Source organism: Theobroma cacao, chromosome 3 (genome assembly GCF_000208745.1).
Source record: "Theobroma cacao cultivar B97-61/B2 chromosome 3, Criollo_cocoa_genome_V2, whole genome shotgun sequence".
Taxonomy (NCBI): Eukaryota; Viridiplantae; Streptophyta; class Magnoliopsida; order Malvales; family Malvaceae; genus Theobroma; species Theobroma cacao.
The window spans coordinates 5,229,691-5,254,532 of NC_030852.1; the positions used below are offsets into that span (position 1 = coordinate 5,229,691).

Below are 24,842 nucleotides of genomic sequence, written 5' to 3' on the forward strand. Positions count from 1 at the left end.
TCATTTGAGTAACATATGGTGAGTTATACTAAGGCTTCTTTCTTCGAAGATTTAGTGGAATATGGTAAAACAACCATCGCTAAACCTATAGGTATTTCGCTTTCGTGATGGGAGGAGTGCTTAGAAAAGAAAAACAAAAAGAAGATGTGAGATGGGAAGAGAAGACGTGGAAATGTTGGAAATAAGGATGTAAATGCTAAAAGATGACCATCTAACGAGATGAGCTCTTACACATGTGAACATGAGAGAATAGTTTATTACTTGCGATGAGGTGTTAGGTTTGAGAAAACATCTTCTCTTGACCCTATACTAAGGGAAGCATTAGATATGTTACCATCTTACTTTCAAATGGAAGTAAACAAAAGAAAAGTACAAGAGGTATTATTAGTAGTGGAACAAGTTAAGGATCAAACAAGCCACATGGTGATGAGTGATGAGATGAAGGAGGTAAATATGGATGAGGAAGCAAAAATGGTCAAGCCATGCTTCATAAGCAAGAGTCTTTCAAGTAAGCAAAGAACTACACTAGTTCAGCTCTTAAGAAAATTCCAAAATGTGTTCACTTAGACATACAAGCAGATTGCCTAGTTAAAGGAAAACTTTGTCACTTATTACTTACACATCTTTCTTAGAAGTGAACCAATCAAGCAACATGCCTTAGTATCTCACCATGAGATAGATAGCCAAATATAAAAAATTAATAAACTCTTCGAGGTTGGGCTCATTAAGTTGATACACCATGTTGTTCAATTTTCTACTCACGCAAGTGCACGTATCGTAAAGATAATATAAAGATGAGTAGAGTGTCGATCCCACAGAGAATTGAATTAATCCTTACTGTTAACTACTAAAATTATCACACCTTAATTTTATCTAAACAATTAAAATTAAAAAGAAAGATTTGAAACTAATAAACTAAAACTAAAACTAATATAAAATCTATGCAAATTTACTTTATTAAATGTGAATGACTACCAGACCTAAAATTATGATATCCCTTAATACTTTATCTGATTATTGTCTCTCTCTCTTAACTTAGTTTAATAGATTAAGTTGCTAACCTAAAGTCCTAAATTATTTACAAGTCTCTGTCGAGTTTCTCATAAAAATATCTTTCCTAATTAATTTACTATATGTCTGTGCAAATTATATTGAAGAAAGATTCATTAAGTTTGTGCTCTAATTTTGGCTACGTATGGCTTATAGGTGTATGTCTACCTTATATGCAAATCAAACCACCTAATCAACTAAGTGCATTTGATTATACGTTATTCTATTTAAGGTCTATCTAAATCTCCTTCGTCAAGGTTTAACCTAGGTTTTCAATTCAATCTAATTGGTGATCAGGCAATTAGAAGCATTAAGAACATAATAAAATAAACAATCTTAACTCTATCAAACATAAGTAAAAGAGAGATAAATAATTCAGACTTCATATTGAGTTCAATCATAATCTTAGATAAAAAATTTAGCTCCCCATAAAGTCACACATTATCATTGAATAAAATCTAAACATTAAAAACAAAACCAAGAAAATATAGAAAAACTCAAGAATTGTATTCTTGATCTCCAAATCGCCTTGAATCCTTCAAATTCTTCTTAGCTTCAATGACTCTATGGCTTGACTCTTCGATGTTAATCTGGTGTTTCTTCGTTCTCCTTTAAGTCCTCCGAAAGGTTGTTTTTATAGGCTTTGAAGTTAGGCCAAGTTGGGTGAAGAAAGAAGTCAATTTCAGCTAGGATTTCCTCACCAGACTATGTAAGTCTTAGCCTTGCCTAATTAATTAACAGAAATCGTAATTGCTTTAGAACTGCTACAGTGCGTCAACTTCGATAAGATTTTTGACCATCCTATAGGCCGAACTAGTAAAGTGGTAAATATGAAAGTTGCAGCTTTTTCTCTTATCTTTCCAATGGTCCAAGAATCGTTTTATTTAGAGCTCTGTAGAGAAAATTATGGCCACAATACTTCCATTAAAATTCTACACCTCGAAATTACTCTCCTTCTTCCATTAAAATTCTTCTTTCGTTAAACCTACAAAAGCACAAATAAATCAATAACAACCTATCTTAACCACATTAACACCAAATTAAGCATAAAATTAACTAAGATTAGATTGACTCACCTAAAATAACAAATTTAAAATAATTAAATAAAATCTACTAATTTCTATGTATTATTACAAAAACTAAGTCAAATTATTATCAAAATTAAGCTCAAATAATTCTATAGCATAGAGTTATCACACCATCCAACTTAGCTAGCAAATTTGGTCCTCATGAAGAATAAAAATGGAACAATTCGAGTATTTAGAGATTTAAACATCGCATGCCTAAAAGATTACTTTTTTTTTCTAAATATTGAAACCTAAGTTGACGTTATAGTTAGTCATGAGATGCTCTTGTTAGTGGATAGATTCAATGGATATAACCAGATAAAGATAGCACTAAGTGATATGGAGAAGACAACTTTCATAATTCCATTTAGTAATTTTATATATACTATCATGCCATTTGGATTAGAAAATATAGTTGTCACTTATCGACGTATTATGATAAGAATCATTCATGAGATGATGCACGACTACGTGGAAAACTATGTAAGTGATATAGTGGTGACATTTAGGAAAGCTTCTAATCATCTTGGGAGCTTGAGAAGAGTATTTGAGTGATGTCAAAAGTACAAGATTCACATGAATCCTTTGAAATGTGCTTTTGGAGTTGGGAAAATGTTAAGAGGTTGAATCTTTTCTTGAAACATTTTTACACACTCACAGTAAAAGTTTTAAGTACTTCTTATGCTACTATTAATACTTTTCTTGATGATATTTATGGTATTTATTGCATTTTGAGAGATAGACAATGACATCTTGATGTTGAGTTGCAAACAATGGCAAAGAAAATGCAAGAGAAATTTGATAAGTATTAAAGAAATATAGAAAAAATGAATAAGCTGCTTTATGTTGCCTCTATTCTTGATCCAAGGAAGAAACTTGTATTTGTGGAGTTTTGTTTGAGGAAAATGTATTCGAATGAGTAGGCTTCATCGATATGTGTGAGTTTGAAAAAAACAATGGAGGAGTTGCTTGTTGAATACCAAAAAAATGTACAACCTCCTCTTGAGAAAGTTGGTGATAGTAGCCAATCCCAAGTGAGCCAAATTTCTGAATTGGATGATGATATTGACTCCAGTGCTAGTGTTGCTCTTCTGAATGAATTTAAAAGATATAAGATTGTAATTGGTAGGGAAGAGGATAAATCGGAATTGGAGAAGTATTTGAGTTTAAATGAGCCTAATGCAACCGATAGTGATGACTTTGATGTTTTCATTTGGTGGAAACTCAATAGTCATAGGTATCCTACTTTTTCCCTACTAGCTCATAATGTATTAGCGATTCCTCCATCCTTAGTTGCTTCGGAATCAGCTTTTAGCACCGGTGGTCGTGTGTTTGATGCATATAAGAGTTCTTTAATGCCTAAGATGGTGCAAGCCCTTATTTGTGCTCAAGATTGGCTACGTGGACCTTCTTATTATCTTCATGACACTAAGAATGATTTGGCAGAGCTTGAAAAAGTTGATGAAGGTAAGTATTTTATTTATATCATCATTTCATTTTTGTTGTTTCAATTGTTAATATGTTATTGCTTTATTTCTTACTTTCTTGTTTATGTATTGTAGAGTTGTCAAAGATTGCAGTGGACAATGTACTTGATAATCTTTAAGGTAATCAAGTAAAGTTTAATATTTGATAAATATTAGAGCTGTCAATATGGGCTGGTCCGACCTAGCCCAAGCCCTTGTGGGCTAAGAAAATATGGGTTGGGCTGGGCCAACCCATTTTTTATATGGGCCATCAAAACCTCAACCCAGCCCACCCCTTGCTAGCCCATGGGTTGGGTTGGGCCAGCCCATTTTAAAAAAAAATTATTTTTATAATTTTACTTAATAAATTTTCTATTAATAAAATTATTTTGTGATTTAATTCATAAATTAAAATTATTAATTTGATAAGTAAAGATTAAACACATTAAAATATATAAAATAAGCAATATTATTGGTAATTAAATTATTAATTTTANTTATTAATTTTTTATAGTTAAATATATAAAATTATTAATTAATTAAAATTACTAATTTTTTTGGCCCATAGGGCTGGCCCGCCCCAGCCCACCCTAGGCTCTGATTTGGTGGGCTAGCCCATTTAGGCCCGATTTTAATATGGGCCTAAAAATTTAGGCCCAACCCACCCCATATTTTATAAAAAAAAATAGGCCAGCCCAATGGGCTAGGCCCATTTTGACAAGTATAATAAATATACTCCTAAATATTTATCAAATTAATAATTTTATATTATCTTTTTCTTGAAAAAGTTTAGTCTTTATTGATGATAATTTGTTTAGTTTTCATTTTTCCTTTTGGAAGACTCTTTTTTAAATACAATTAATGATTATGAAGACTAAACAAAATTACATTGCATTAATAATTAGTACATACTCTAGATAATAATAATTAATAACTTCAACTCTATCACTTAGATTTCTTTTTTTCATATTCTTTTCTTAATTGGACAAGGTTGTGACATTCATTTATTTAAAATTTTTGTGACATTCAGAAGAAAAGATGGGGGTGCTGCAGGAGCATATATTGGTTTTTACTTCTGAAATGAGTGCTTTTGGTGCTAATGTTAGTAATGTCTATTTTTACTAGTATGTATTTTTGTTAGTAATGTCTTGTGTCATCTCAATGGTTGAAGTTGATAGACAACTTCTTTTTGTAATGTTATTATTAATTTAATCTAGGCTACTTCATTTTATGCATAGTTTGCTGACCCCTTTACATTGGTTATTCTGTTGCAAGCATATGTGGAAAAGTTTCAGAAGAACTAAAAGAAACATGGGATCGTCCTGTCTTTTTGTTTTATTATTTTTATAGTTATATATTAAGCCATCATATCTTTCATTTTTTTTCATTTCTTTATCCAGTTTCCTGTAGCTTCTAGGAATGCTAACCTTTTCATTTCTGTTTGTGTTTTATTCCTTGGAAGTTAATATATAGATATTTTGTTATTCCAGTATTAGAAGTTAATATACGATGCTGGCACTTGCTTATCACATGTGGGTGTTTTCTACCAGTTGTGATGTTTCTAAATCTAGTGTTTGACAATGATTGTTGCTCTCTTGGTATCTTGTTTTTATTTAGGGTTTTATATGCCTGAGTTAGATGTTTAGACATTTTTTAAACTTAACATGTTATTTTCTTGGCATTTAGCATTGATATGTTTTTCAGTGCAGAGCATAGAAATTTTGCCCTATTAAAGTTTATATTACTGCATGCCTGCATTGCCAAGGTATCGCCAACATGGTCATGCAGTTGGGCTGTTTTATGCCATGAGATTTCCTGCCATTGCTTTTGTGCATGCAAAAGATAATTGTTAATATACATTTGTGTTTGGATTTTAAAGTAACAGGACTTTTGGTGAAGTATATCTCTGCTGAATGGAAGCCCTCGTCATTTTTTCATTAAGTTATGCCTCAGCGCCCTTAGTATTATTATGTTTTCTAATGCTTGACAGCAAGTGGATGATGCAATGCGGAGTTTTTGTCTGATCAAGCTTTTACATAGATAACATCTATAACAGTGGTGTGACTGAGCCATTTTATATAGTAACGCATTGCTCGTAAGTTATCGTGTCTGATATAATGGACCAGGTTTAGGTTGAGAAATTTAAGCCAATATTAAAAGGGATCATATAAATTATGTCACCATGTCCATGAGGATGGATCCCTTGCAATTGTACATCAAATTATTTATTAAGTTCAGTTTTTGTATACAAACTAAAAAAATTTTTATTAAACTCGGTTTTCGATAACAGAACCGAACTAACCAAATTAGTTCAGTTTCGGTTAGTTTTATATAAAAGTTCGGTTAGTTCGGTTATTAAATATTCAATAATTGAACTAACCGATTGCACAGCCCTACCTTGAGCGCTTTCACACTTAAAACAACTCAGGGAGTTTTTGCGCTTCAGCAACTCGGGGTGCTTCCTCGCTTGAAACACCCTTGGGCACTTTTGTGCTCAAAACGCCCTTGGTGTAGTTTTTTGTAACACAATACTTCAAAAAATAATAGTTAGTCAAAATTGGGATCTACATTTTACCCTCTGCATAAAAATTCTTATAAGGAGTTATATGCATAAACTAAGAAGATGTACACAGAATAAGCAAGACAACACACACACATATATATATTTGTTTTAAAGTGAAATGCCCCATACTTTGATATGGTGATAAATAAAGTTGGTCGGATGCGAATTGAGCCATAATAAGGAACTTTGGGAACCAAATAGACAAGATAAAATTTTTAGAATAAAATAATATTTTATCAATGAAATAATATTAAAATATTAATATTTAGCCAGATGTCGAAATCAGACATGAAGAAGGATCATATGGTTGATCCAAGTAGGAGAGAAGATGTCAAGCCTGACTCTATAAAAATATTTGTCGTGACACACATGTGATGGATAGCATGTTTGCATGCTATGAGAGTCCCGAAAAATTTACAAAAGTCGATATTGTACCTAGATGTACAACAAAGTTGATTTAAGCCTCGAACTAGATCAAATAGAGAAATTAAGATGAAATTAAGAATATTAAAGTCCCAGAATGGTTTAATATGGTGAATTGGAGTTCGAGGATCAATTTGGAGTTAAACTGAAATTTTCACTATCTGGGGACAAAATGAGAATTTTTAAAAAAGATTTTTGGCCCCATTTGACTTATTGGAGTATGATTTGAGTATTGGAGTATGATTTGAGGTTAAGAAGTGAAAAAAATTTTATTTTGGGTATTTTTCAGAGCATAGGGGTAAAATGGTAATTTTGTCACCCCAAGGGCAAAACAGTAATTTTCCACCACCAAGACATTTGTCCAGCACATGGTCTTCCCTTATCCTCATTTTGACCATTGACTAATTGCGTGGTGGAGATAAAAAGGATTAAATTTTTTTAAGTTTTAAAAATGGACCAATGAAAACATGCCACGTGTCAAGTAAGAATATTTTATTATTTTTCATTAAAATCAGCCCATATTTATCCCATTTTCTCTTCATGTGGCCGGCCATGGTAAGACAAAGAGAGGAAAGGAAAAACAAGAAACCTAGGTGGGAAAATTAAAGGAAATTTGGTGGATTTCCAGGAATCAAGCAATCAAAGGTAAAATTTCTTGATTTTGACTTGTGATCTACCTTTCCCATGCATTTCTCCTTATTTTCCATGGTTAAATTTTATGTTTTCATGGTGAATTCATGGCTGCCCAAATGGGTATGGAGAGAGAATGAAGTTAGACTGATTTGATTTTAAGTTATGTTAGTGTTTTTAGTTAGTTTAGCATATTTAGAAACAAAATAACAAGAAAAGAATTCATTTTTCCCCATTACCATTATTGGCCGAATTTTCTAGGGAGGATATTGTAGTTGAAATTGATGATATTTCATGATATTTGAGTGATATTTGATGTTTGGTGAGGCTAGAAATTAAATGGGAAATTTTGGTGTAAAAATTTGAATTTTTACCTAATGCGTAGACATGTGTGATTATTGACCCGAGACTGATAAATTGAATTATATTCACAGTCATTGAGGTATTTTAGGTATAATTGGAGTGTAGAAGTGAGAAGAATTGATTTGGAATTAAATTGGAGATTTTAGCCGATTAGGTCGAATATCACATTTAAGTGATTAATCAAACATTTTGAAATGCATCCTATCGCATGCATTCATTTAGATTTAGAGAGTCTTAAATAGTTTATGATAAATTGACACAATTTATTGAAATTCATGTCACATATAATGTATAGGTAGTGAGCCCTCTAACAAGAGTAGAAAGATTGGGCCCGAAGATCGAGAATAGGAGTATATCGAACTCCTAGTACTGTGAGTAACCTTACCATCATTTTTATTATCTAAAGTATGTTTTTAATCGTATTTAGTGAAATTTTATGAAAATGAGTTTAAATGGTAAATCTTGAGTTTTACAAACAAAATATATCTACATGAAAAGATTTTATAAATTGTTTTAAAATTGAATAATGATTTTGAAAAATAGAGTAATTGGAGACCACTTGTTATGAATTGAATTTATGATTTGAATCGAATGGCTTATGACAGTAATTGCATGAATGGCTGAATTGGTACTTGTGTTGAAATGTATGAAATGTGTATTTAGCCTTGAAAGGCTGTGAATTATAATAATTGCCATATCATGTTATTGAACTTTATTGTATGGTGGATTATATATATTAATTAATCATTGCAGTAGGGGGTTTCTGTGGACCAGCCTTCTAGAGGGGCAAGGTAAACCCTATTATATTCTTACCTCGAACGGAGAGACGCGTAGGGTACCTCCTGGGGTAAAGCTTAGGGTTCACTTCACGCCAAACCACCACGTGAAGGGGAACTCAACCAACGCCAAGGAACAGCTGTGTGTTTCTCAAACTAAAAATATGTTTTAAGTGTATACGAAATTTTAACAAGCTTGGTGGGCTCGAGTGTACGCCTCTAATCAAGGTGTCATCGAGTATTATTTGATAGCATGAGCCGAATGTTTATAGAAGTCATAAGCCTAAATAAGAAATTAAATGAAATACAACCGTTTGCATGGGTTGGGATAAATTTTCAAATTGTGAAACACTTAAAAATGATGGGATATTTTAATTGTCTCTTTTTACTCGGCTTTAGCTGATTTAAATGGTGTTTGTTTACTCACTAGGATTTTATAATCTCACCACCCTCCTTTTCACCCATTTTAGGCTCAGGATAATCGGTAGATAGCTCATTTCATCGAGGATTACAATTAGACTAGCATCCTCAAAATATGTAGGTTTATCTCTCTAGATACTTTTGATCGTTCGTGGGCCCACGTGTCACTGTAAATTTAATTTTATACCTTGATTATTTGTATTACAATATATATGAATTTATTTTACTTTTACTCTATAAAAATTATTTATGCAGTGTTCTTAAAATATTGTTTTATGAGAAAATTGAATATTTTATTGAATATTTTTATTTTATACTAATAGTCATAATTTCATTTTAAACGAATGTTTTAGACATCCAAAGTTATTTCAAATTATGAAATATGTGTTTTCCACTTGCATACTACATTTTTAACTGATTTTGAGATTTTTGGAAAAAATAACCAAAATGCCCCTGTGAGATAAAATTTTTATTTTATCAGTTTTAAGTTGGAAATAGCTCAAAATCCTTTAGAACATAATATTTGGCAACGGATACTCACCGGGGAAAAGAGAAACTGATATTAAGCCTTGCAGGGTTTTGATTGGCATTTCGGGAGATGAGTGCCCATTGAAGCACCCCAGCGGTTATCACGGGCTCGAGGGGAGTTCCAGGTCATGACATAAAGAATAAAGAATAGCTTGCAAATTTATCTATTAATTATTACTATTTTTTGTTGTCATTATGCATTATGCACTTGGGGAACGTTCTTGAGCATTTCCATGCTTGGAATGCTCTTGGGCACTTCTGCACATAGAACACCTTTGAGTGTTTTCGTGCTTGGAACGACCCTGGGCACTTTTGTGCTTGGAATGGCATAATGTATAAGTTGCAATAACTGCCTGTGAGACCTTGACCTTTATAAACTCGTAGCTAGAAGTAAACGCGATATCATTGACTATGGGTAATTTCGTTATTTCCTTAGTGAGCCCCTAGAAGTGAGCTTTCAAACAAAATTAAGGCCTAAGTAAGCCTAAGGCATAAATGAATGATGAAAATAAGGGTAAAATCACGAAGGAAATAAAAATAATGATGATTTTCAAGATAAGGGCAAAATGGTTATTTTTCATCTCTAGTCGACATTTTAACTTTTCGTGAACTTGAGTATTTCTAGACCATTATGGACCAAATCGTAGTGTCAAAAGAGTAAAAAGATTGCACAAAGGATTGGAGGAGAACAAGCCAACTTTTTAAGGGCATTTTCATAATTTAAGAAAAGATTGGATAAGCTTTAGCTATAAATATCATTTGTTCCAGCCGCTTCTTTATTTCTCCAGTAACTTCTTCTTCTTCCTCCCATCTCACGTTACTTTCATCCTCCATGGAAGCTTGTTTGGAAATCTCTATAACTTCTCTCAAGCTAGCTCCAATTTTCATGTTTTTGTGCACCTTTTCATAAAACCTTTTGTGTTATTTCACTTTCTCACCTTAAAACCCTTGAAAAGTCTTACTTCCATATTTCCTCTCACTAGCTCGGTGTTCTAGAGAGACAAAGAGGGAGCTTCTATAATAGCTTGAAAATTTTTGGAAAGAATTTCAATTACAAATCTACCAAGGTGAGTAGTGAATTAGAGTTGATTTTTAAGTGTTGAGAATGGATAGTGATTAGACTTGTGAGTGTTTTGTAGTTGAGGTTGTTCATTCATTTTAGAGTGATTAGGATAGTGAAAATAGATAGCCACTCAATGGCAATTGGAAGCTAATTAGGAGGTAGCTTTTAGAATTTATAGTAAACAAGAATACCTTTTCGCTGCAGCGAGGACTCGTCATTTCACTTGACTTGCTTGAATACTATTAAAGTTTTCACTCTTCAAATCCTTTGTTAATGCAAAAATCCTTTGTTAGTGCAAGGATCCTTTATCGTCAAGTGATTAACTCGTTAAGGGTTTAAAAGAAGGGTTTTAATAAGAACTAAACTAAATTGCATTGTTTTGAAAATGAATGCATCATGATTTCTTTAAACTTTCCTTATCGATTGCTTGTTCCCTTCCTTTGTTCACTCACTGGGTTTATTCTCACTGTTTTCAACTTCATGTTTTCAGATCAAGAGGCAGTCGATAACTAAGTCGAGGTGTCTTTATAGATTCGTCTCCTTGGTAGGTATCTCGGCATTCGATAGTAGTACTTTCGCCCAAATTTCTCCGCTGGAAGTCGAGAATCTCTTTGTTATGTATAGACAAACTCAATGGAAATTATTAAGACATATTTTAGACAATATATGTATATTTTGATTTGAAATTATGAAATGTGACTTTAGTCACTTATGATGGAAGGGTGAACAAGTTATATAAATAGGCTTGCTTAGACTTAGTGGGCTACGTCCATTGGGCCCATGCACTGATCATGGCCCGAAATTTGGGTCATGACACTACCATCTAGTAACGACACAAAAGCCATAACCATACAAATATATAGTCAAGTGAAGCCATAAAGAGTAATTGTTGGTGCATTTGTATGCAGCTTTCAATGGAAATTGTTTCCTTAGGATTGAAGGAAGAATCTTAAAAAGGATTCAAATCATGATCTACTTTTAATAATTTCTTTACGAACATCTCATTAAGGATTGAGGAAAAAAATGGAAAGAATTATGAATTCAAATCATGATCTAATGCAACTCCAATTCATCTTGGAATCTTATAATTGAACAATCTTTAAACTTGCTAAGTATTCAAGAAAGGTAGAATATAGGGAAAGTGGGAGAATGTATAAAAAACTTGCTAAGAAAATTTGAAGTGTTAGTTTCCTAGTAAGATAACAATTCCCCAAAGTTTATAAATGGGATAGAATAGTTCTATAGAAATTCATAATCATTTTTTCTATAATTTCTCTTTAAGGTTTCTTTGATCAAGTAAGTTGCAACTTTCCTCATAGTTTGTCCCGCCAAGTTGCATTTCCTATGCTGTAAACCAATTATCTACAATAACATTGCGGCTACCTTCTTCCTTGATTCCTCTGAAAAGCCAAGTTGATTAAAGAAATGCTTGTAGCTAAGTGTCTTCATGAGTGAGCTAGTAATGGAATAGGTAACCATAACAGCTGCACATGTATCATTTTCTTGATTGGAAGGAGGGGTAAGCTCTTCCTAAATACTGATAACTACACTTACATGTCCTTGGGCATTTAGATGAGCAAAGAGTGGATTATTTTGAATCATTTTGTTTCTAATCAGGACTTCTTCTGCTTGTGTCCTCTTGTGAAATATCTTATGCATATTTTTGCATTTAGCAAATGGATGACCCACCATGCGATGATAATCGTAATATCGTGGATAAGACTTCTTTTTTGTCATTTGTGGTTTCTATACATAAGGCAAATTTATTTGTCCATCTCTAATCCATTCTTGAAGGAGTGCCCTTACTCTATAAGTGGACCTGAGAATAAAGGAGGTGTAGTAATCTCCTCATCTTGTCTTCTCTTAAAGTTGTCCCACCTTGGCCCTAAGTTTTCTCTAGGACCTCTTCTTTCTCTACCTCTCCTTTGAATTACATTCACAGTTGTGATGTTTCTTTTATTGAAACGATTAGCTTTTTTTGGCCTAGGTACTGTATTATTGGTTTGTATTACAACTTCAATTAAAGTGGCAAAAGTAGAAAGAGGTAAGTTTTTCAAATGCACCTTATATTCATCTAACATACCTTATATGCATACTTTGACTAGCTCCTTTTTATCATGGGAATGTTGTATATCCAATACCCGTTCCCTAAACCACTGGATGTACTCCATAAAATCCTATCATGACTTCTAATGTTCGCTTCCCAAATTAATAAGATCACCTTCTCTTGGGTAAAGAAAAACTTTTACCCAAACATCCTACACATTTGGTTCCAAGAGTCAATTGAACCAGGAGTGAGATTAACATACTAGGTGTAAGCTTTCTTAGTGAGGGACTCAAAGAACTCCGTCAACTTTAAATCATCGTCCAAGCCTGCAACTCTAAAGGTTTCCATAAACTTCATCACATGTTCCCCAGCATTATCGATCTTGCCATTGAATTGTTTGAATTTCAAGTTGTTATAATCCTTAGGGTACGACTTAGCTATTACCTTAGCAAAGTAAGGTAGTTTCAAGTCAAACTCTGAGAAGTTGAGACTCTCATTCTTCTGATCGAGCAGCTTCTCCAACTCTTCCTTTGTGACCAAGCTCTGAGTGTTAGTTGAAGGAGTTACTGTAATGAGATTGCCTATAATAGAGGGATTGGTGGTATTAAGGAATGGGTCAATCATGCTTTTTCCATTTACCCATTTTCATTCATATTGTTGGCACTTTGGCGACATTTTCAATTGGCATAAGTGGAGGTTGAGAAGTTGTGGCAGTTTAGGAAGCAAACTAGGTGATGGTTTCCATCATCCACTTGTTGTTTTGCTCCAACACTTGCATCATTTCTTAGGAAGCTTGAAGCATTTTCATGAGCTCTTGGATATAGGTGGGAATGATCGTTTTTTGGTTGTTGGGAGAACTCTCCATATCTTTTAATAAAAAAATTTTTGAAACTCTCTACATCATCTGAGAAAAAATTTTTTGGTAAATTTTTTTTAATTTATTGTAATCACTCTTTCGCTAGTGGAGTTGCCAAAATGTAAGGGTTCTTCCGGTGAGAAAAGATGACGTGTTGTAATAAGTGAAACAAAATGTGCTAGAAGCAGTAGAGATGAAGACTAAAGCAATTCTTGAAGTGTACCTACTTTGGTGGCAGGCGTTCGGGAATAAGAAAAAGGGTAGGGAAAGTGGCAAAACAAGATGGATGGAAACGGCTAAGTAGATAAAGAATTTGGTAGCACTTTGAAAGTGTTTTTAAAATAATTTCAATAGAGTTTCTACTAAACTCTCCTTGTCTTTCTCTTTCCAGACTCCCATATTTATACTAGATAGGAGCGTTTTCTTAGGATAAGTTAAGAAAATACATTCGATCATTGGAGAACGTGCCTGTCATAAGAGAGTATGTTAAAAAACGACTTATTGGATGTTAAGCTTAATCATGAGAGAACGTGCTAGTCATGGAAGAGCACATTAAGGAATGTAAAATTTTAGATAAAGCACGTATACTTCAAGAAAAGGTTAAGAGGAATCCTCTTAAGTACATCCATATCTAAGCTATCAAGCCAAGCTATTTAAATCATCCCAAATGTGAAGATAACTCATAAACCTTGTCATTCGTTCTAAGTTATTTTCACTTCCCCGTATATATAGTTGTTCCATACTTGCTCTTAAGTACTTCCGCACTTGGAACAACCTTGAGCGGTTTTGCACTTAGAACGACCCTAAGCGCTTCTGCGCTTGGAACGACCCCGGGCGCTTCTATGCTTAGAATACTGCCGAGCGCTTCCATGCTCAGAACGCCCCTGGTGTAGTTTTTCTATAACATAATACTTTAAAAAATAATAGTTGATCAAAATTAGGCATCTACATCAGTAATTTGTAAATATTTAAGGAAAACTAAAATACAATAAAAGTTCCCAACAACCTATAAAACAAACCAGATACTGCACAAGACTAATAGAGGGGCGAGACTGAGCAAGCAACGAGTCCAGAGTTGCAGAGCAACAAAATGTACCTGCAAATTCAAGCAAATTAGAGAAAGCTTACTTGTGAAGAGAGGGAAAGTTGTTGAAGGGAAGAAGAGAACTGAATAGGCTTAGATTAGAGAGAGAAGTAAAAACTTGATAATGGCAGCGTACTGAGAAGTGCAAAGACCTGCCGCCATCCTCATCTCCAGAAATCACAGGAAGTGACAATGAGGGACAAAGGGCACTGACAGAGCAATCTTAAGAAGAGTAAGTGAGGAAAGCAAGCATTGATGATGAGGGCTTCATGTGAAATAGGAGACAGAAGGGAATTAACCAAGCTCCTCGGCCAGAAATTCCTTAACCCCCAAAAGATTTTCCAGGAAAATTTTATTAATATAAAAATTTCCAAGAGTTACAGCAACTGCCAGAGGTAAAATGCAAACTGTTGTTACATAGCCTATTTTTTGTAGTGAAAGGAACAAGAAATGGTTCCATGGCTACAATAATATGAACTGGCATTGCTTTATTTGCAATTCAACCGTTTTGAAACAATATTTGTGACTATAAGGTATGTATAATTCAAGTAAATGTGTACACACAGAGGCCTTCTACATGCCTCTGTGCTGAGATCCAAAGCCAGCCTCCTATATCCTCCTTTGCATGAGGCCTACTCGCCTTCACCTACCCCATGAGACTATTACCTTTACCTCGATAAACAACACATGTAAAGTGCTTTCAAATCCAGATTTATTGCACAAGCAATTTGAGAAACCCTCGAGTTATAATTTCTGTAGACATAAGTTTCCTCCCAATGCGTGCTTATTTTGTTTCTTGTTTAATAATGACATTGGCAATTTTCTTCCATTGTTGCCAGTTGCTTTGAATGAAGCAGGCTGCTGCAAAAAAGGACTCAAACAAGGAATCCTTGTTTATAGAAGCAAGGCTTAGAGAATCGAATAAACCTGCCTCATTATAGACCTTCAGATTTTAGTGGTGAATCCTCAATAAAAAGTGTTTTTCTTACATTACCATGTAGTTTTTCAAGAATCCGCCAAGTTACAGCATCTGGTTCAAGCCCATTCTTTCTCATTTCTCCCACAATTTGATAAGCTTCTTTTCTCAAACCCAACTTGCAGGCTTTGTCAATCACAATGTTGTAGCTCACAATATTTGGAGTGACCCCAGAATCAACCAGTTCATATAAGAAATGACAAGCTTGATTAAAATGGCCAGCGTGGCATAGCCCTTTGAGAATAGACGCATACACAAAATCATCATGAATTTGTGAAGGCCATATAACATCATCCCAAAACTTCTTAGCCTCCTCTATTTGGCCAGATTGGCATAATCCATCAACAACTATAGCGTAAGTGGTGCTGTTGGCAGTCACGCCTTCATTTACCATGCAATTATATACCCCCATTGCTTCATTTGCATGTTGGGTTTTAAAAAAACCACAAAGAACTGCGTTATATGTAACAACACCAGGCCTTAAACCCCTTTCAGGCATTATCCGATTTAATACATCAAGAGCTTCTACTGTTCTTCCTACATCTAATAAACCACAGATGACCGTAGTGAATGTCACTTCATTTGGAGCAGAAAATTTCCCATTTGTCATGTCACTCAGTACCTTCAGAGCTTCATCCATTCTTCCCATCTTGCGAAACCCATTGATAACTGTGTTTAAGGTAATCACATCAGGTTGACACTGGTTCTGAAGCATAGAAACCAGTATATTTAAAAGCTCGGTTGGGTTATTATTTATGAGGCAAAGAGCTCGTAAATATATATTGTAAATTCTAGTTCTGTCCAGGCCCTTCTTATTCAACATGAACTGTAAAACTTGCCTCGCTTTGTGGAAGTCAGATTCTCGGCAAAGCCCTTCTACTAGAATTTTATACGTGTGCTCGGATGGCAAGTATCCAAACTCAATTCCTTCCTCAAACAATTGATAAGCTCTCATACAACCTCCTTCCTTACAAAGGCCATGAATAATGCTATTATAAGAAACTGAGCTCGGCACAAAATCTTTCTTTCGCATCATGTAAACAACCCTAGAAGCGCCATGGTTCCTTCCAGCTCTACAAAGCGAATCAATCATATGACCATAAGCAAACTCTTCACTTACACTCTTCCCTTGAGGCATGCTTTTCGCAATTCTAAAAACTTCATTGAAATACCCTTCTCTACATAAACAATCGATAAGATTAGCAAACGCCGCCGAATTCACGGCCGGCTCCTCCTTTTCATCCTTCATTCTATCCCAAAGCTTGTCCATCAACTCCTTCCCGTTAGCAACGTCTCTTTTCATAAGAACCCCACAAATAAGAACACTATAAGTCAGCGAATTTGGAAACACCCCGCAGGCACGCATTTCATCAAACAACTTAAAGGCAACGCCTAAATCACCAATTCCAACATACCCACTAATCAAAGTAGTGTAAGTAACAGCATTGGGCAATTGTCCCTTACTCTTCATATAAAAAAACAACCTATGCCCAATATCTACGCGTAAATCCGCGCAAAACTGATCGATTAGCCGGTTGAAGTTTGTTAATGAAGGGACGAACTGGGCCTTGACATTAAGTAAAGAACGTATAACATGCAATGTGGAATGCGGGGTTTTGGAATGGAGCAAGCGAGCAATGAGAACATTACAGGTCCGTTCATCGGGGATTAAATGAGAAGACAAGGAGAGAAGAAAGCGATGGTGAGCCTCGGAGAAGCGGTTGGAATCACAAAGCGCGTGGGTTATGCTGCTGAGGTTGAGGTAATCGGGGCGGTAGCCGTGGAGGCAGAGGGTGTCAAGCAGGCTAAGGGCTTCGTCGACGTTCCGGTGCTTGGTGCAGAGGTCGTGGATTTTCGTGGTCCAGTATGGCTTGTTGGTGATGGGTTGTTGGAGATGTGATAGAGAAGAAGTTGAAAAGTGAGATGCAAGAGGGGAGGTTGGGGACTTGGGCAGTGATGGAAGGTTGAGTTTGGTAAGGATCATAGTAGCTTGGCATGCTTCGACGAAGGTTTTGGAGTTGGTGGCAGGCATCATGCAACTATACTGATCTCTACTCGAGGAAACAAGCCCCGAAATCTGTTGATTTTAGCTGTCCAGGCATCCGCATGGGACGAAGAGGCTCATAAGCCCGGTCCAACTAGGTCAAGTTGGGAAATATGTTATTAAGTTTAAGATTGACTCGGCCCGGTTTGAAATACGGGATAATCTCTCTAGATTATATTTGATAAATTAAAAATCTTGATTAAATAATATTTTAATTAGTCTTGACTTAATACCAATACAATAAATTAATAATTCATTAAATTTATAAGATAATATATATTAAAAGAAACACATAAGTCTCACTTATATAAATTAATAATCTCTTTACAAATCAAAATTATATATATATGCATAACTTAATTATGAGGTATTTGTAAAATATGAGTTTAATGTTACTTATTTCTTATTAAAATTGATGTCTCTTTGGACCTCATCTTTAACTTTTTTTAATGCATTAATAAGTTCTAGGGTAATATTCTCATATTGCAAAGAAAATTGTGCACAATACATATATATTAAGTTTAATGTTTTGAAAAAAAATAAATTATTTTTTTATTAATTGATGTATAAATTAATAAACTATTAAATTATCAATTAAATAATATATTAAGTTTTTAAGTTTAAGTTTAATGAGGGAAATACACTTATATTTTCTACAATGTGTCCAATTAAATTACATTACTATATTTGTTTTTAAACAAGCCGACACAATATAAGATTGTAATGCAATCACATTACCATCAATGGATGTAATGCGATTGTACAAAAAAATCAATGTAATTTCATGTTGCATTTACTCTACAATGTTATCGAATTTGATTTGATATTTTTGTTTTTATTTATTTGAAAAAATAACTAAAAATCCTTTTTAAGTTAACCTATTATGAAATCTCACTCTAATGTAAAGTGTTAAGTTAAGAAATTATTAGATGAGCATGATGAGTTTGTGTTTTGAACATTCAGAACTAAGTTTTAATGTTGGAAAAATTCATGTTTGGATGATTTGATAAATTTGGTGTTAAAAGGAGTCCAATTAGATATATTTCTAAGGTTTATTTTTGCTTATTGTAGCCAATCTATCGATAGGTGTTTTTCATCTATCGATAGATACAATCCAGAAAGGTTTTCTTGAAGTAGCCTTAAAAAACATCTATGGATAGATGACCAGATCTATCCCTAGGTAGTCAGATCTATCAATAGATGGCAACCAAAATGCTTTTAAAAGGGTTATGAAGCCTATTTATCGATAGATAGTCCCAATTTATCAATAAATGACACCATTTTCTGAAAAATAAAAAAAGCAAAAGTGTATTTTCTCATATAATACTATAAATACATCACATCCTCCAAGGGTTTTAACTTTTAGCCAATTTTTAAAGGTAAAACTCTAACTCTAGACCCTCTTAACTCATTTTTTATGATTCTAAACTTGGTTTTGCATTTTTGAGAAAAATGTGACATTTTTAAACGTTTTAATCTTTAAATCTTATCTTTTTTACTCTAAAAATGTTGTTTGCTTGCCCAGAAATTCTGTTGAAGTGATTAAGCTCAAGGTTTTGTGGTTTTAATTAACATCTAAGCTTACCTAAGGTAAGAATAATGAGTTTATCAATTTTCTGCATATGGGTACTTGTGAAGCAACAAATTTAAGCTAGAAAATTAATTTTTGTTAAATTCAAATAGTTTCAAAAGTACCTAGAGTGATTATTACGAGATAAATATTTTAGATGATGACTGTGATGATTGTTGTATGTTAGGAACACTTGAAAACTCCTCGGATTACACCGAAACGAAATCATGATTAGAGTTAGGAATCGAATCTCCAATTAGGTGACTGAATATACCTTTGTATGTATTTTAATATGTAAAGTTAGTATGGTTTCTATAGAAATGATTATTTATAAATGATGAAATATTGTTTCCAAGGATGGTTTGAGAAAGAATTCGTTATTCAGGTTTTCCAATGGATTTCAAATAGTATGTTTAAAGAAATGGATTTGAAAATGATTTGTGATATGAGATGACATAATAGTTTTCAAATTGTTTACGAATCTACTATATATTAGTTTTCAACAAGGGGGAACAAGCTTTTTTATGTTTGTATTCCACTCAATTACTTCGGCTTTCAGGCTAGTGTGTGTACAAGACATTATCCATGTTAATGCATAAATGTTGTAATGCACATACTTGGCACAATGTAGCATGAAAGATAATGTTGGATGCAAAAGTCTTCATCCATGATGCTCTATATGAACATGATAATGCTATGATTGTGGATGTATGAGTTGCCACTTATGAGATAGTGAGAGACATGACATATATACGTATGATATCTATATCTTGAATGATGTATGATTTCCCTCTTAAGTTAAGAAATGATATTTAAGCTTTGAGTTGTATGTGTTAAAGAAGAATTCATGTACACTACATGCTAAGTATAATAATGTTTACATGTATGAGAATGATGTATAAAAAAGCACATGTTTGTAATGTAAGCTAAGGATGAGAACAATCCTAAGCTTAAGAAATCTTATGATGATTATGGGTGACGTCGATGTGTCACTCACGCAGCTATGATGGACACGAGGTGGATTAGACGGTAGTAAAGACCTTGTCCCCTACCTGAGTGGGGTGGGACCAATTATTAGTTCGTGGGTGAGGTCGATGTGTTATCCACAAAAACACGTTAAGAACCCAAGATAATGGGGGTTTATACCACTATTTGCTGGAATAAACCGAACCCACTCATAGTTAAAGATGCTAAGATGAATGAGGTTAATGAGTTTAAGCTCTGATTAAATGAGTGTGAAAATGATATGTTTTATGTTGAATGTTTTTGTTATGATTAGACCTGTTAATATAGGCCGGCCCTAACCCTTGTGGGCTGAAAAAATATGGGCCGGGTCGGGCCGGGCCAACCCATATTTTATATGGGTTGTTAAATCCCTAGCCCAATCTAGCCCTTGCTAGCCCATGGGTAGGGTTGGGCCAGCCCATATTTTTCAATTTTTTTAGAAAATAAATGCCGCCGATTCTGATGGCCGAATGCCTGATGCTGGACGTCAAATGTCGACTGTCGGATGCTAGAGGTCGAATGCCGGATGGGAGAAATGAAGCTAACAAGTAAGAAGGCGAGATGGCGGATCGCGAATGCCGGATGGGAGGAAGAATGCCGAATGGTCGAATGGGAGTGGGACGATGGTCAGTCGAGTGTCGAAAGCCGAATGCAGAGATACAGATAGTCGGGACTATGGTGGTCCGGTGTTAGGCTTAGGCTTAGGCAGGCCGCAAGTGGAGGCGGACAGGCAGTTAGAAACTTAGAACTTGTCGAGTGCCAGATGGTCTGTCGGGTGCCGAAAGTCGGATGTAGAGAGTTGGGATTCTGGTAGTCGGGTGTTAGGGGCTTAGGCAGGCGGACTAGCGGAGGCAGTTAGAAACTTAGAAGAAGAACCTAGAAGGATCAGTGGATCACTTAGGAAAAAGGTTTTGTTTTTTTTTAGCCCGACGGGCTGGCCTACCCCAACCCGGGTCAGCCCTCTAAGCAACCGAGCTAGCCCATCTAGGCTCGAGTTTAATATGGGTCGAAATTTTACCAACCCAACCCATCCTATATTTAATAAAAATGGGTCGACCCAATGAGCCAGGCCCATTTTGACAGGTCTAGTTATGATGTAACATTTGATGATGATGTTATTCGCACTAAATTATGGTGATTTTTAGCTTGGTTAGATAGAACCTTAGTCTAGGGAATGACCCTTTAAGTTAGAAGGACATATGGAATGGTAAAGTGAAGTATTTTACCCCAAAAAATTGAGTTTTAGCAATTATCTATTGATACTTGAAGAACATTTATCGATAGATAAAGGATAGAATACTTTAAGAAGTATTATACGTTCCATCTATCAATAGATACCCTATCTATCAATAGATGCAAGACAAAATTGAAATGTTATGCATGATTAAAGGCTTTTCAAAGGCAAAAGGTTTCTAAAGGTTATGTAAACTTGTTTTCCACGCAAATGTTATTTAAAATGCATTTAAATACTATGTATCATGAACTTTATGAGTAAATGGTTTATGAATGGCATGCGGTTTCAAGTGGATGTTTACAAAACACTTTCCCCTTGGCTTTTCCCCTTCTCCTAACTATTCACGAAGTCTTTGTGACTCACACGTTATTTTCCCTCATGATTTTTGTTGTAGATCAATGATAGCACTCTTTTGCTAGTAGCTAGTGTCACGAAGACATGATTCGTTCATTCCTTTTTGGTAGGTGTCTAATAGCCCCTTGATGCCTAGCAAGTCAAGTCATGTTTCAATGACGAGTCGCTCTTATATTTATGTTTATGATAATGTTTATGTTTATGGATTATGAATATGTTATGTTAATGTAGCTAATATTTGGGTACTTTACATTACGAATGTTATGTTTAAATGTATATAATGGCTCAAAAGCCCATATGGACACCTAAGGGTGCTAAGATATGTAAATAATATGGTGCACTGAAGACGTAGCACCCTGATGATATATGAAATGTTTGCATTTACACTAATATGTTGAGAAGTTTCATATATGTATAATATTGCATATGATAGTATGCATGAATTGATATTGTATGCCTATGGATGTTTTTGTATGCTTTTGCATCGATGAATGTTTAGTGGTGTATGTTAAAAAAGCTTGCTTTGAGTTAACGGGTTATACCCGTTTAGGTTCATACACTGGTCATGTTCCATCACAAAATAAGATGTGACACCTACCTTTCTTGATTTAATGTTTTCAAGTATTGTCAAACAAACAAAGGCAGCCTTATACGGTAGATCAATATAATAAGTTTTTGATAAATATACATGTATTAGGAACACAAATAATCAAGTATAACATTTACAATTCATATAATAAAGAAGACAAATCAATCAATAAAATTCCACAACTTAATTTTTATTATTTTAAAAAATTTTAAAAATAGAAATAATTTTAAAATTTTGAAAAAAATATCTATAAAATTTGAAAACCATAAAAGGAATTTACTTATTTTATATTTTTATAAAACCCAAAAATAATTTTTAATTATTTAGAAAATTCTAAAATGATAAAAACTAGGAGTAATTTTTATTTCTAAGAAATTATGAAAGATTAGAAAATCCATAAAAAAATATATTTAGATTTTCTGAAATAAAATAAGACATTCCCTTTTATGCTCATAATTTTTTCCAAATTATAAAAATTATTTCCTCTCCGTATTTTTTAATAAACTTTTAAAAATAAAAAATATTTCTTTTTTATTTTCAGATTTTTCAAAAAAATCTCTTTTGGTTTTTTATTTTTTTCAAAATTTTTTTTCCATTTTTTATTTTTTACAAAAATTTCAAAATAATAATTAAAATATATATTTTTAAAAATTTTTAAAATTGCTAACAAATAGAAAATTATTTTCTAATTAATATTAAAATAGATTTGTCCTATCTGATGCTTGGTTATTTATTGGAAAAATGCTGACTCTATTTATTATCGGTGTAAACTAGCTTTGATGTTTTATTTTTTATTGAGCTCTTAGGAAGTTCATTTCTATGTTTTATGATTTTCTTATTGTGGTGTTTTATGATGGGCAAATTCTGCATTTGGGATTATTTCCCAATTGTCCAACAGACTGCGTGACCATTTGATGTGCGTTATTTATTTTTCAATTAATGATTGAAGTTCAGCCAATATTAGTGTATTATAGAATAATTTATTCTTATGTAGTTTGATAGTCAAATTTTTATATATCTCTTTTTATTTATTTCATATATAAACTAATTTTATATTATAATAAAAAATAAAATATATAAGATTATAATAAAAAATAAAATTAAAATACATAAAATTAAAAATTTATTTACGATATGATATCATATAAAAATTTATAATAAAAGAACATACAAGTATATTAAATTAACATTTTAATATATAAGGATAATTTTGAAAACTAATATTACATTTTTAATAAAATGCTTATAACCAAACGTTGAAATGTTATCTTCTCAACATTTTAATCAGTACTTTTTTAATATACCAAATGCTATAATGTCAATTTCTCAATAATCGCATTCTATACAATCACATTCCTTACAATGTGATTATATTATAAAGTAGTAAACGACACCTTAATTCAAAGTTTATAAAAATATTTTTTTTCATTTTTAAAGTTAAAAAAATTGATTCAAAATTTTAATCTAGTTGGATTTGACTTGAGTCGATTCATAGTCAATTTTGGTAATATTTATTTTAAATTAGAATAGTTTTTTAAATTATATTGATTTTTAAAAAAAAATCAACTTTTTTTTTCATTTGATCTCTCATGTTCTTTTTTTTTTCTTTATCTCTTCTTTCCCTCATAGGCTAAGGGGCAGTCGGGGATGCAGTGGGTTGAATTTGGCCCAGTCGATGCTATAAGGACAGTTTGGATCCAGATCGGGCTTTATGTTTTTTACGAAGCATGATCCCTTTCCCGTACCCAAGTGACAGCAAGATGGGTCGATCTGGCTCCGACATTATTACGGCTTCACCACCCGACCCTCTGTTTTGACTAGTTGGCCCCTAGTCATTAGGAGCGAGGGAAAGGAAAGTGAAAAACTAAAAACAAAACAAAAAGAAAATCTATGTAACCCAATTTTCGTACATATTAGCTAATATATGTTTGTCATGTGCCATGCTAGTGTTGTTAACTAGCATTTTAAGGTCAAATAATGAAGATATTCACAAAAAGACTATTTTTATTATAACGTAAAAAAGTGTAAAAATCAACAAATTACTTTATGTTTATATAATAAAAAAGCTCTCGAATTTGATCATTTATGCAATTCTTTTTTGAATGTATCAAAACAAATCTTTAGCTTTAAATTAAAAATTAAAAATTATCAAATTTAATATGGATTTATATTTTTTGTTTATAACATGACGTAATTTATTTTATATTAAATGTCATGTTATGTATCATGTAGATAAAAAATACTAATTTATATAAGTCTAATAACTTTTAATTTTAATTAAAATTAAAAATTTATATTGTTAACGATACAAGTTATTAAGAATTTATATAAATAAACATTTTATGTCGTGTTACCATGTCATGCAACTATGACGTGTTTCACTCATGTCATGTTGTCATCACGACGTTCAATTTGTTTTGTTTCACCACGATATTCAAATTGTCATCTTTCACCACGACATTCAACTCATGTCGTATTTTGCCATGTAACTTGCCACATCTATTGCCATATCAAAATATCAACTAATTTTAAGAGCACTTTCAAGAATTTATCTTAATTTTCAACCTCGAGTTGCCATATGCTATACTATCTTGAGTTTGAGGAGAAGTGTTCAGATAAAATGGTTAAGATTAGCCTTATATATATATATATATCCCTTTCTATGAAACACATAAATAAGATTCATCAATATACAATTTTAATTCTCTTGTTAGTTTTGTAACATGGTGTCAAA

General features: G+C 33.2%; 1 protein-coding gene and 1 long non-coding RNA gene across 2 annotated transcripts; one reads left to right on the top strand and one right to left on the bottom strand.

Moving 5' to 3' along the window:
• LOC18604324 (pentatricopeptide repeat-containing protein At3g18020) lies at nucleotides 14,659-17,423 on the bottom strand. The gene has a single exon (XM_018116869.1). It carries the CDS (start codon nucleotides 17,345-17,347, stop codon nucleotides 15,272-15,274), a length of 2,076 nt encoding a protein of 691 aa, XP_017972358.1. The 5' UTR covers nucleotides 17,348-17,423; the 3' UTR covers nucleotides 14,659-15,271.
• Nucleotides 18,693-23,809, top strand: LOC108661338. Its single transcript, XR_001927094.1, has 3 exons — nucleotides 18,693-18,735; nucleotides 18,882-18,946; nucleotides 23,738-23,809. It is a non-coding gene; the product is annotated as an uncharacterized LOC108661338 (long non-coding RNA).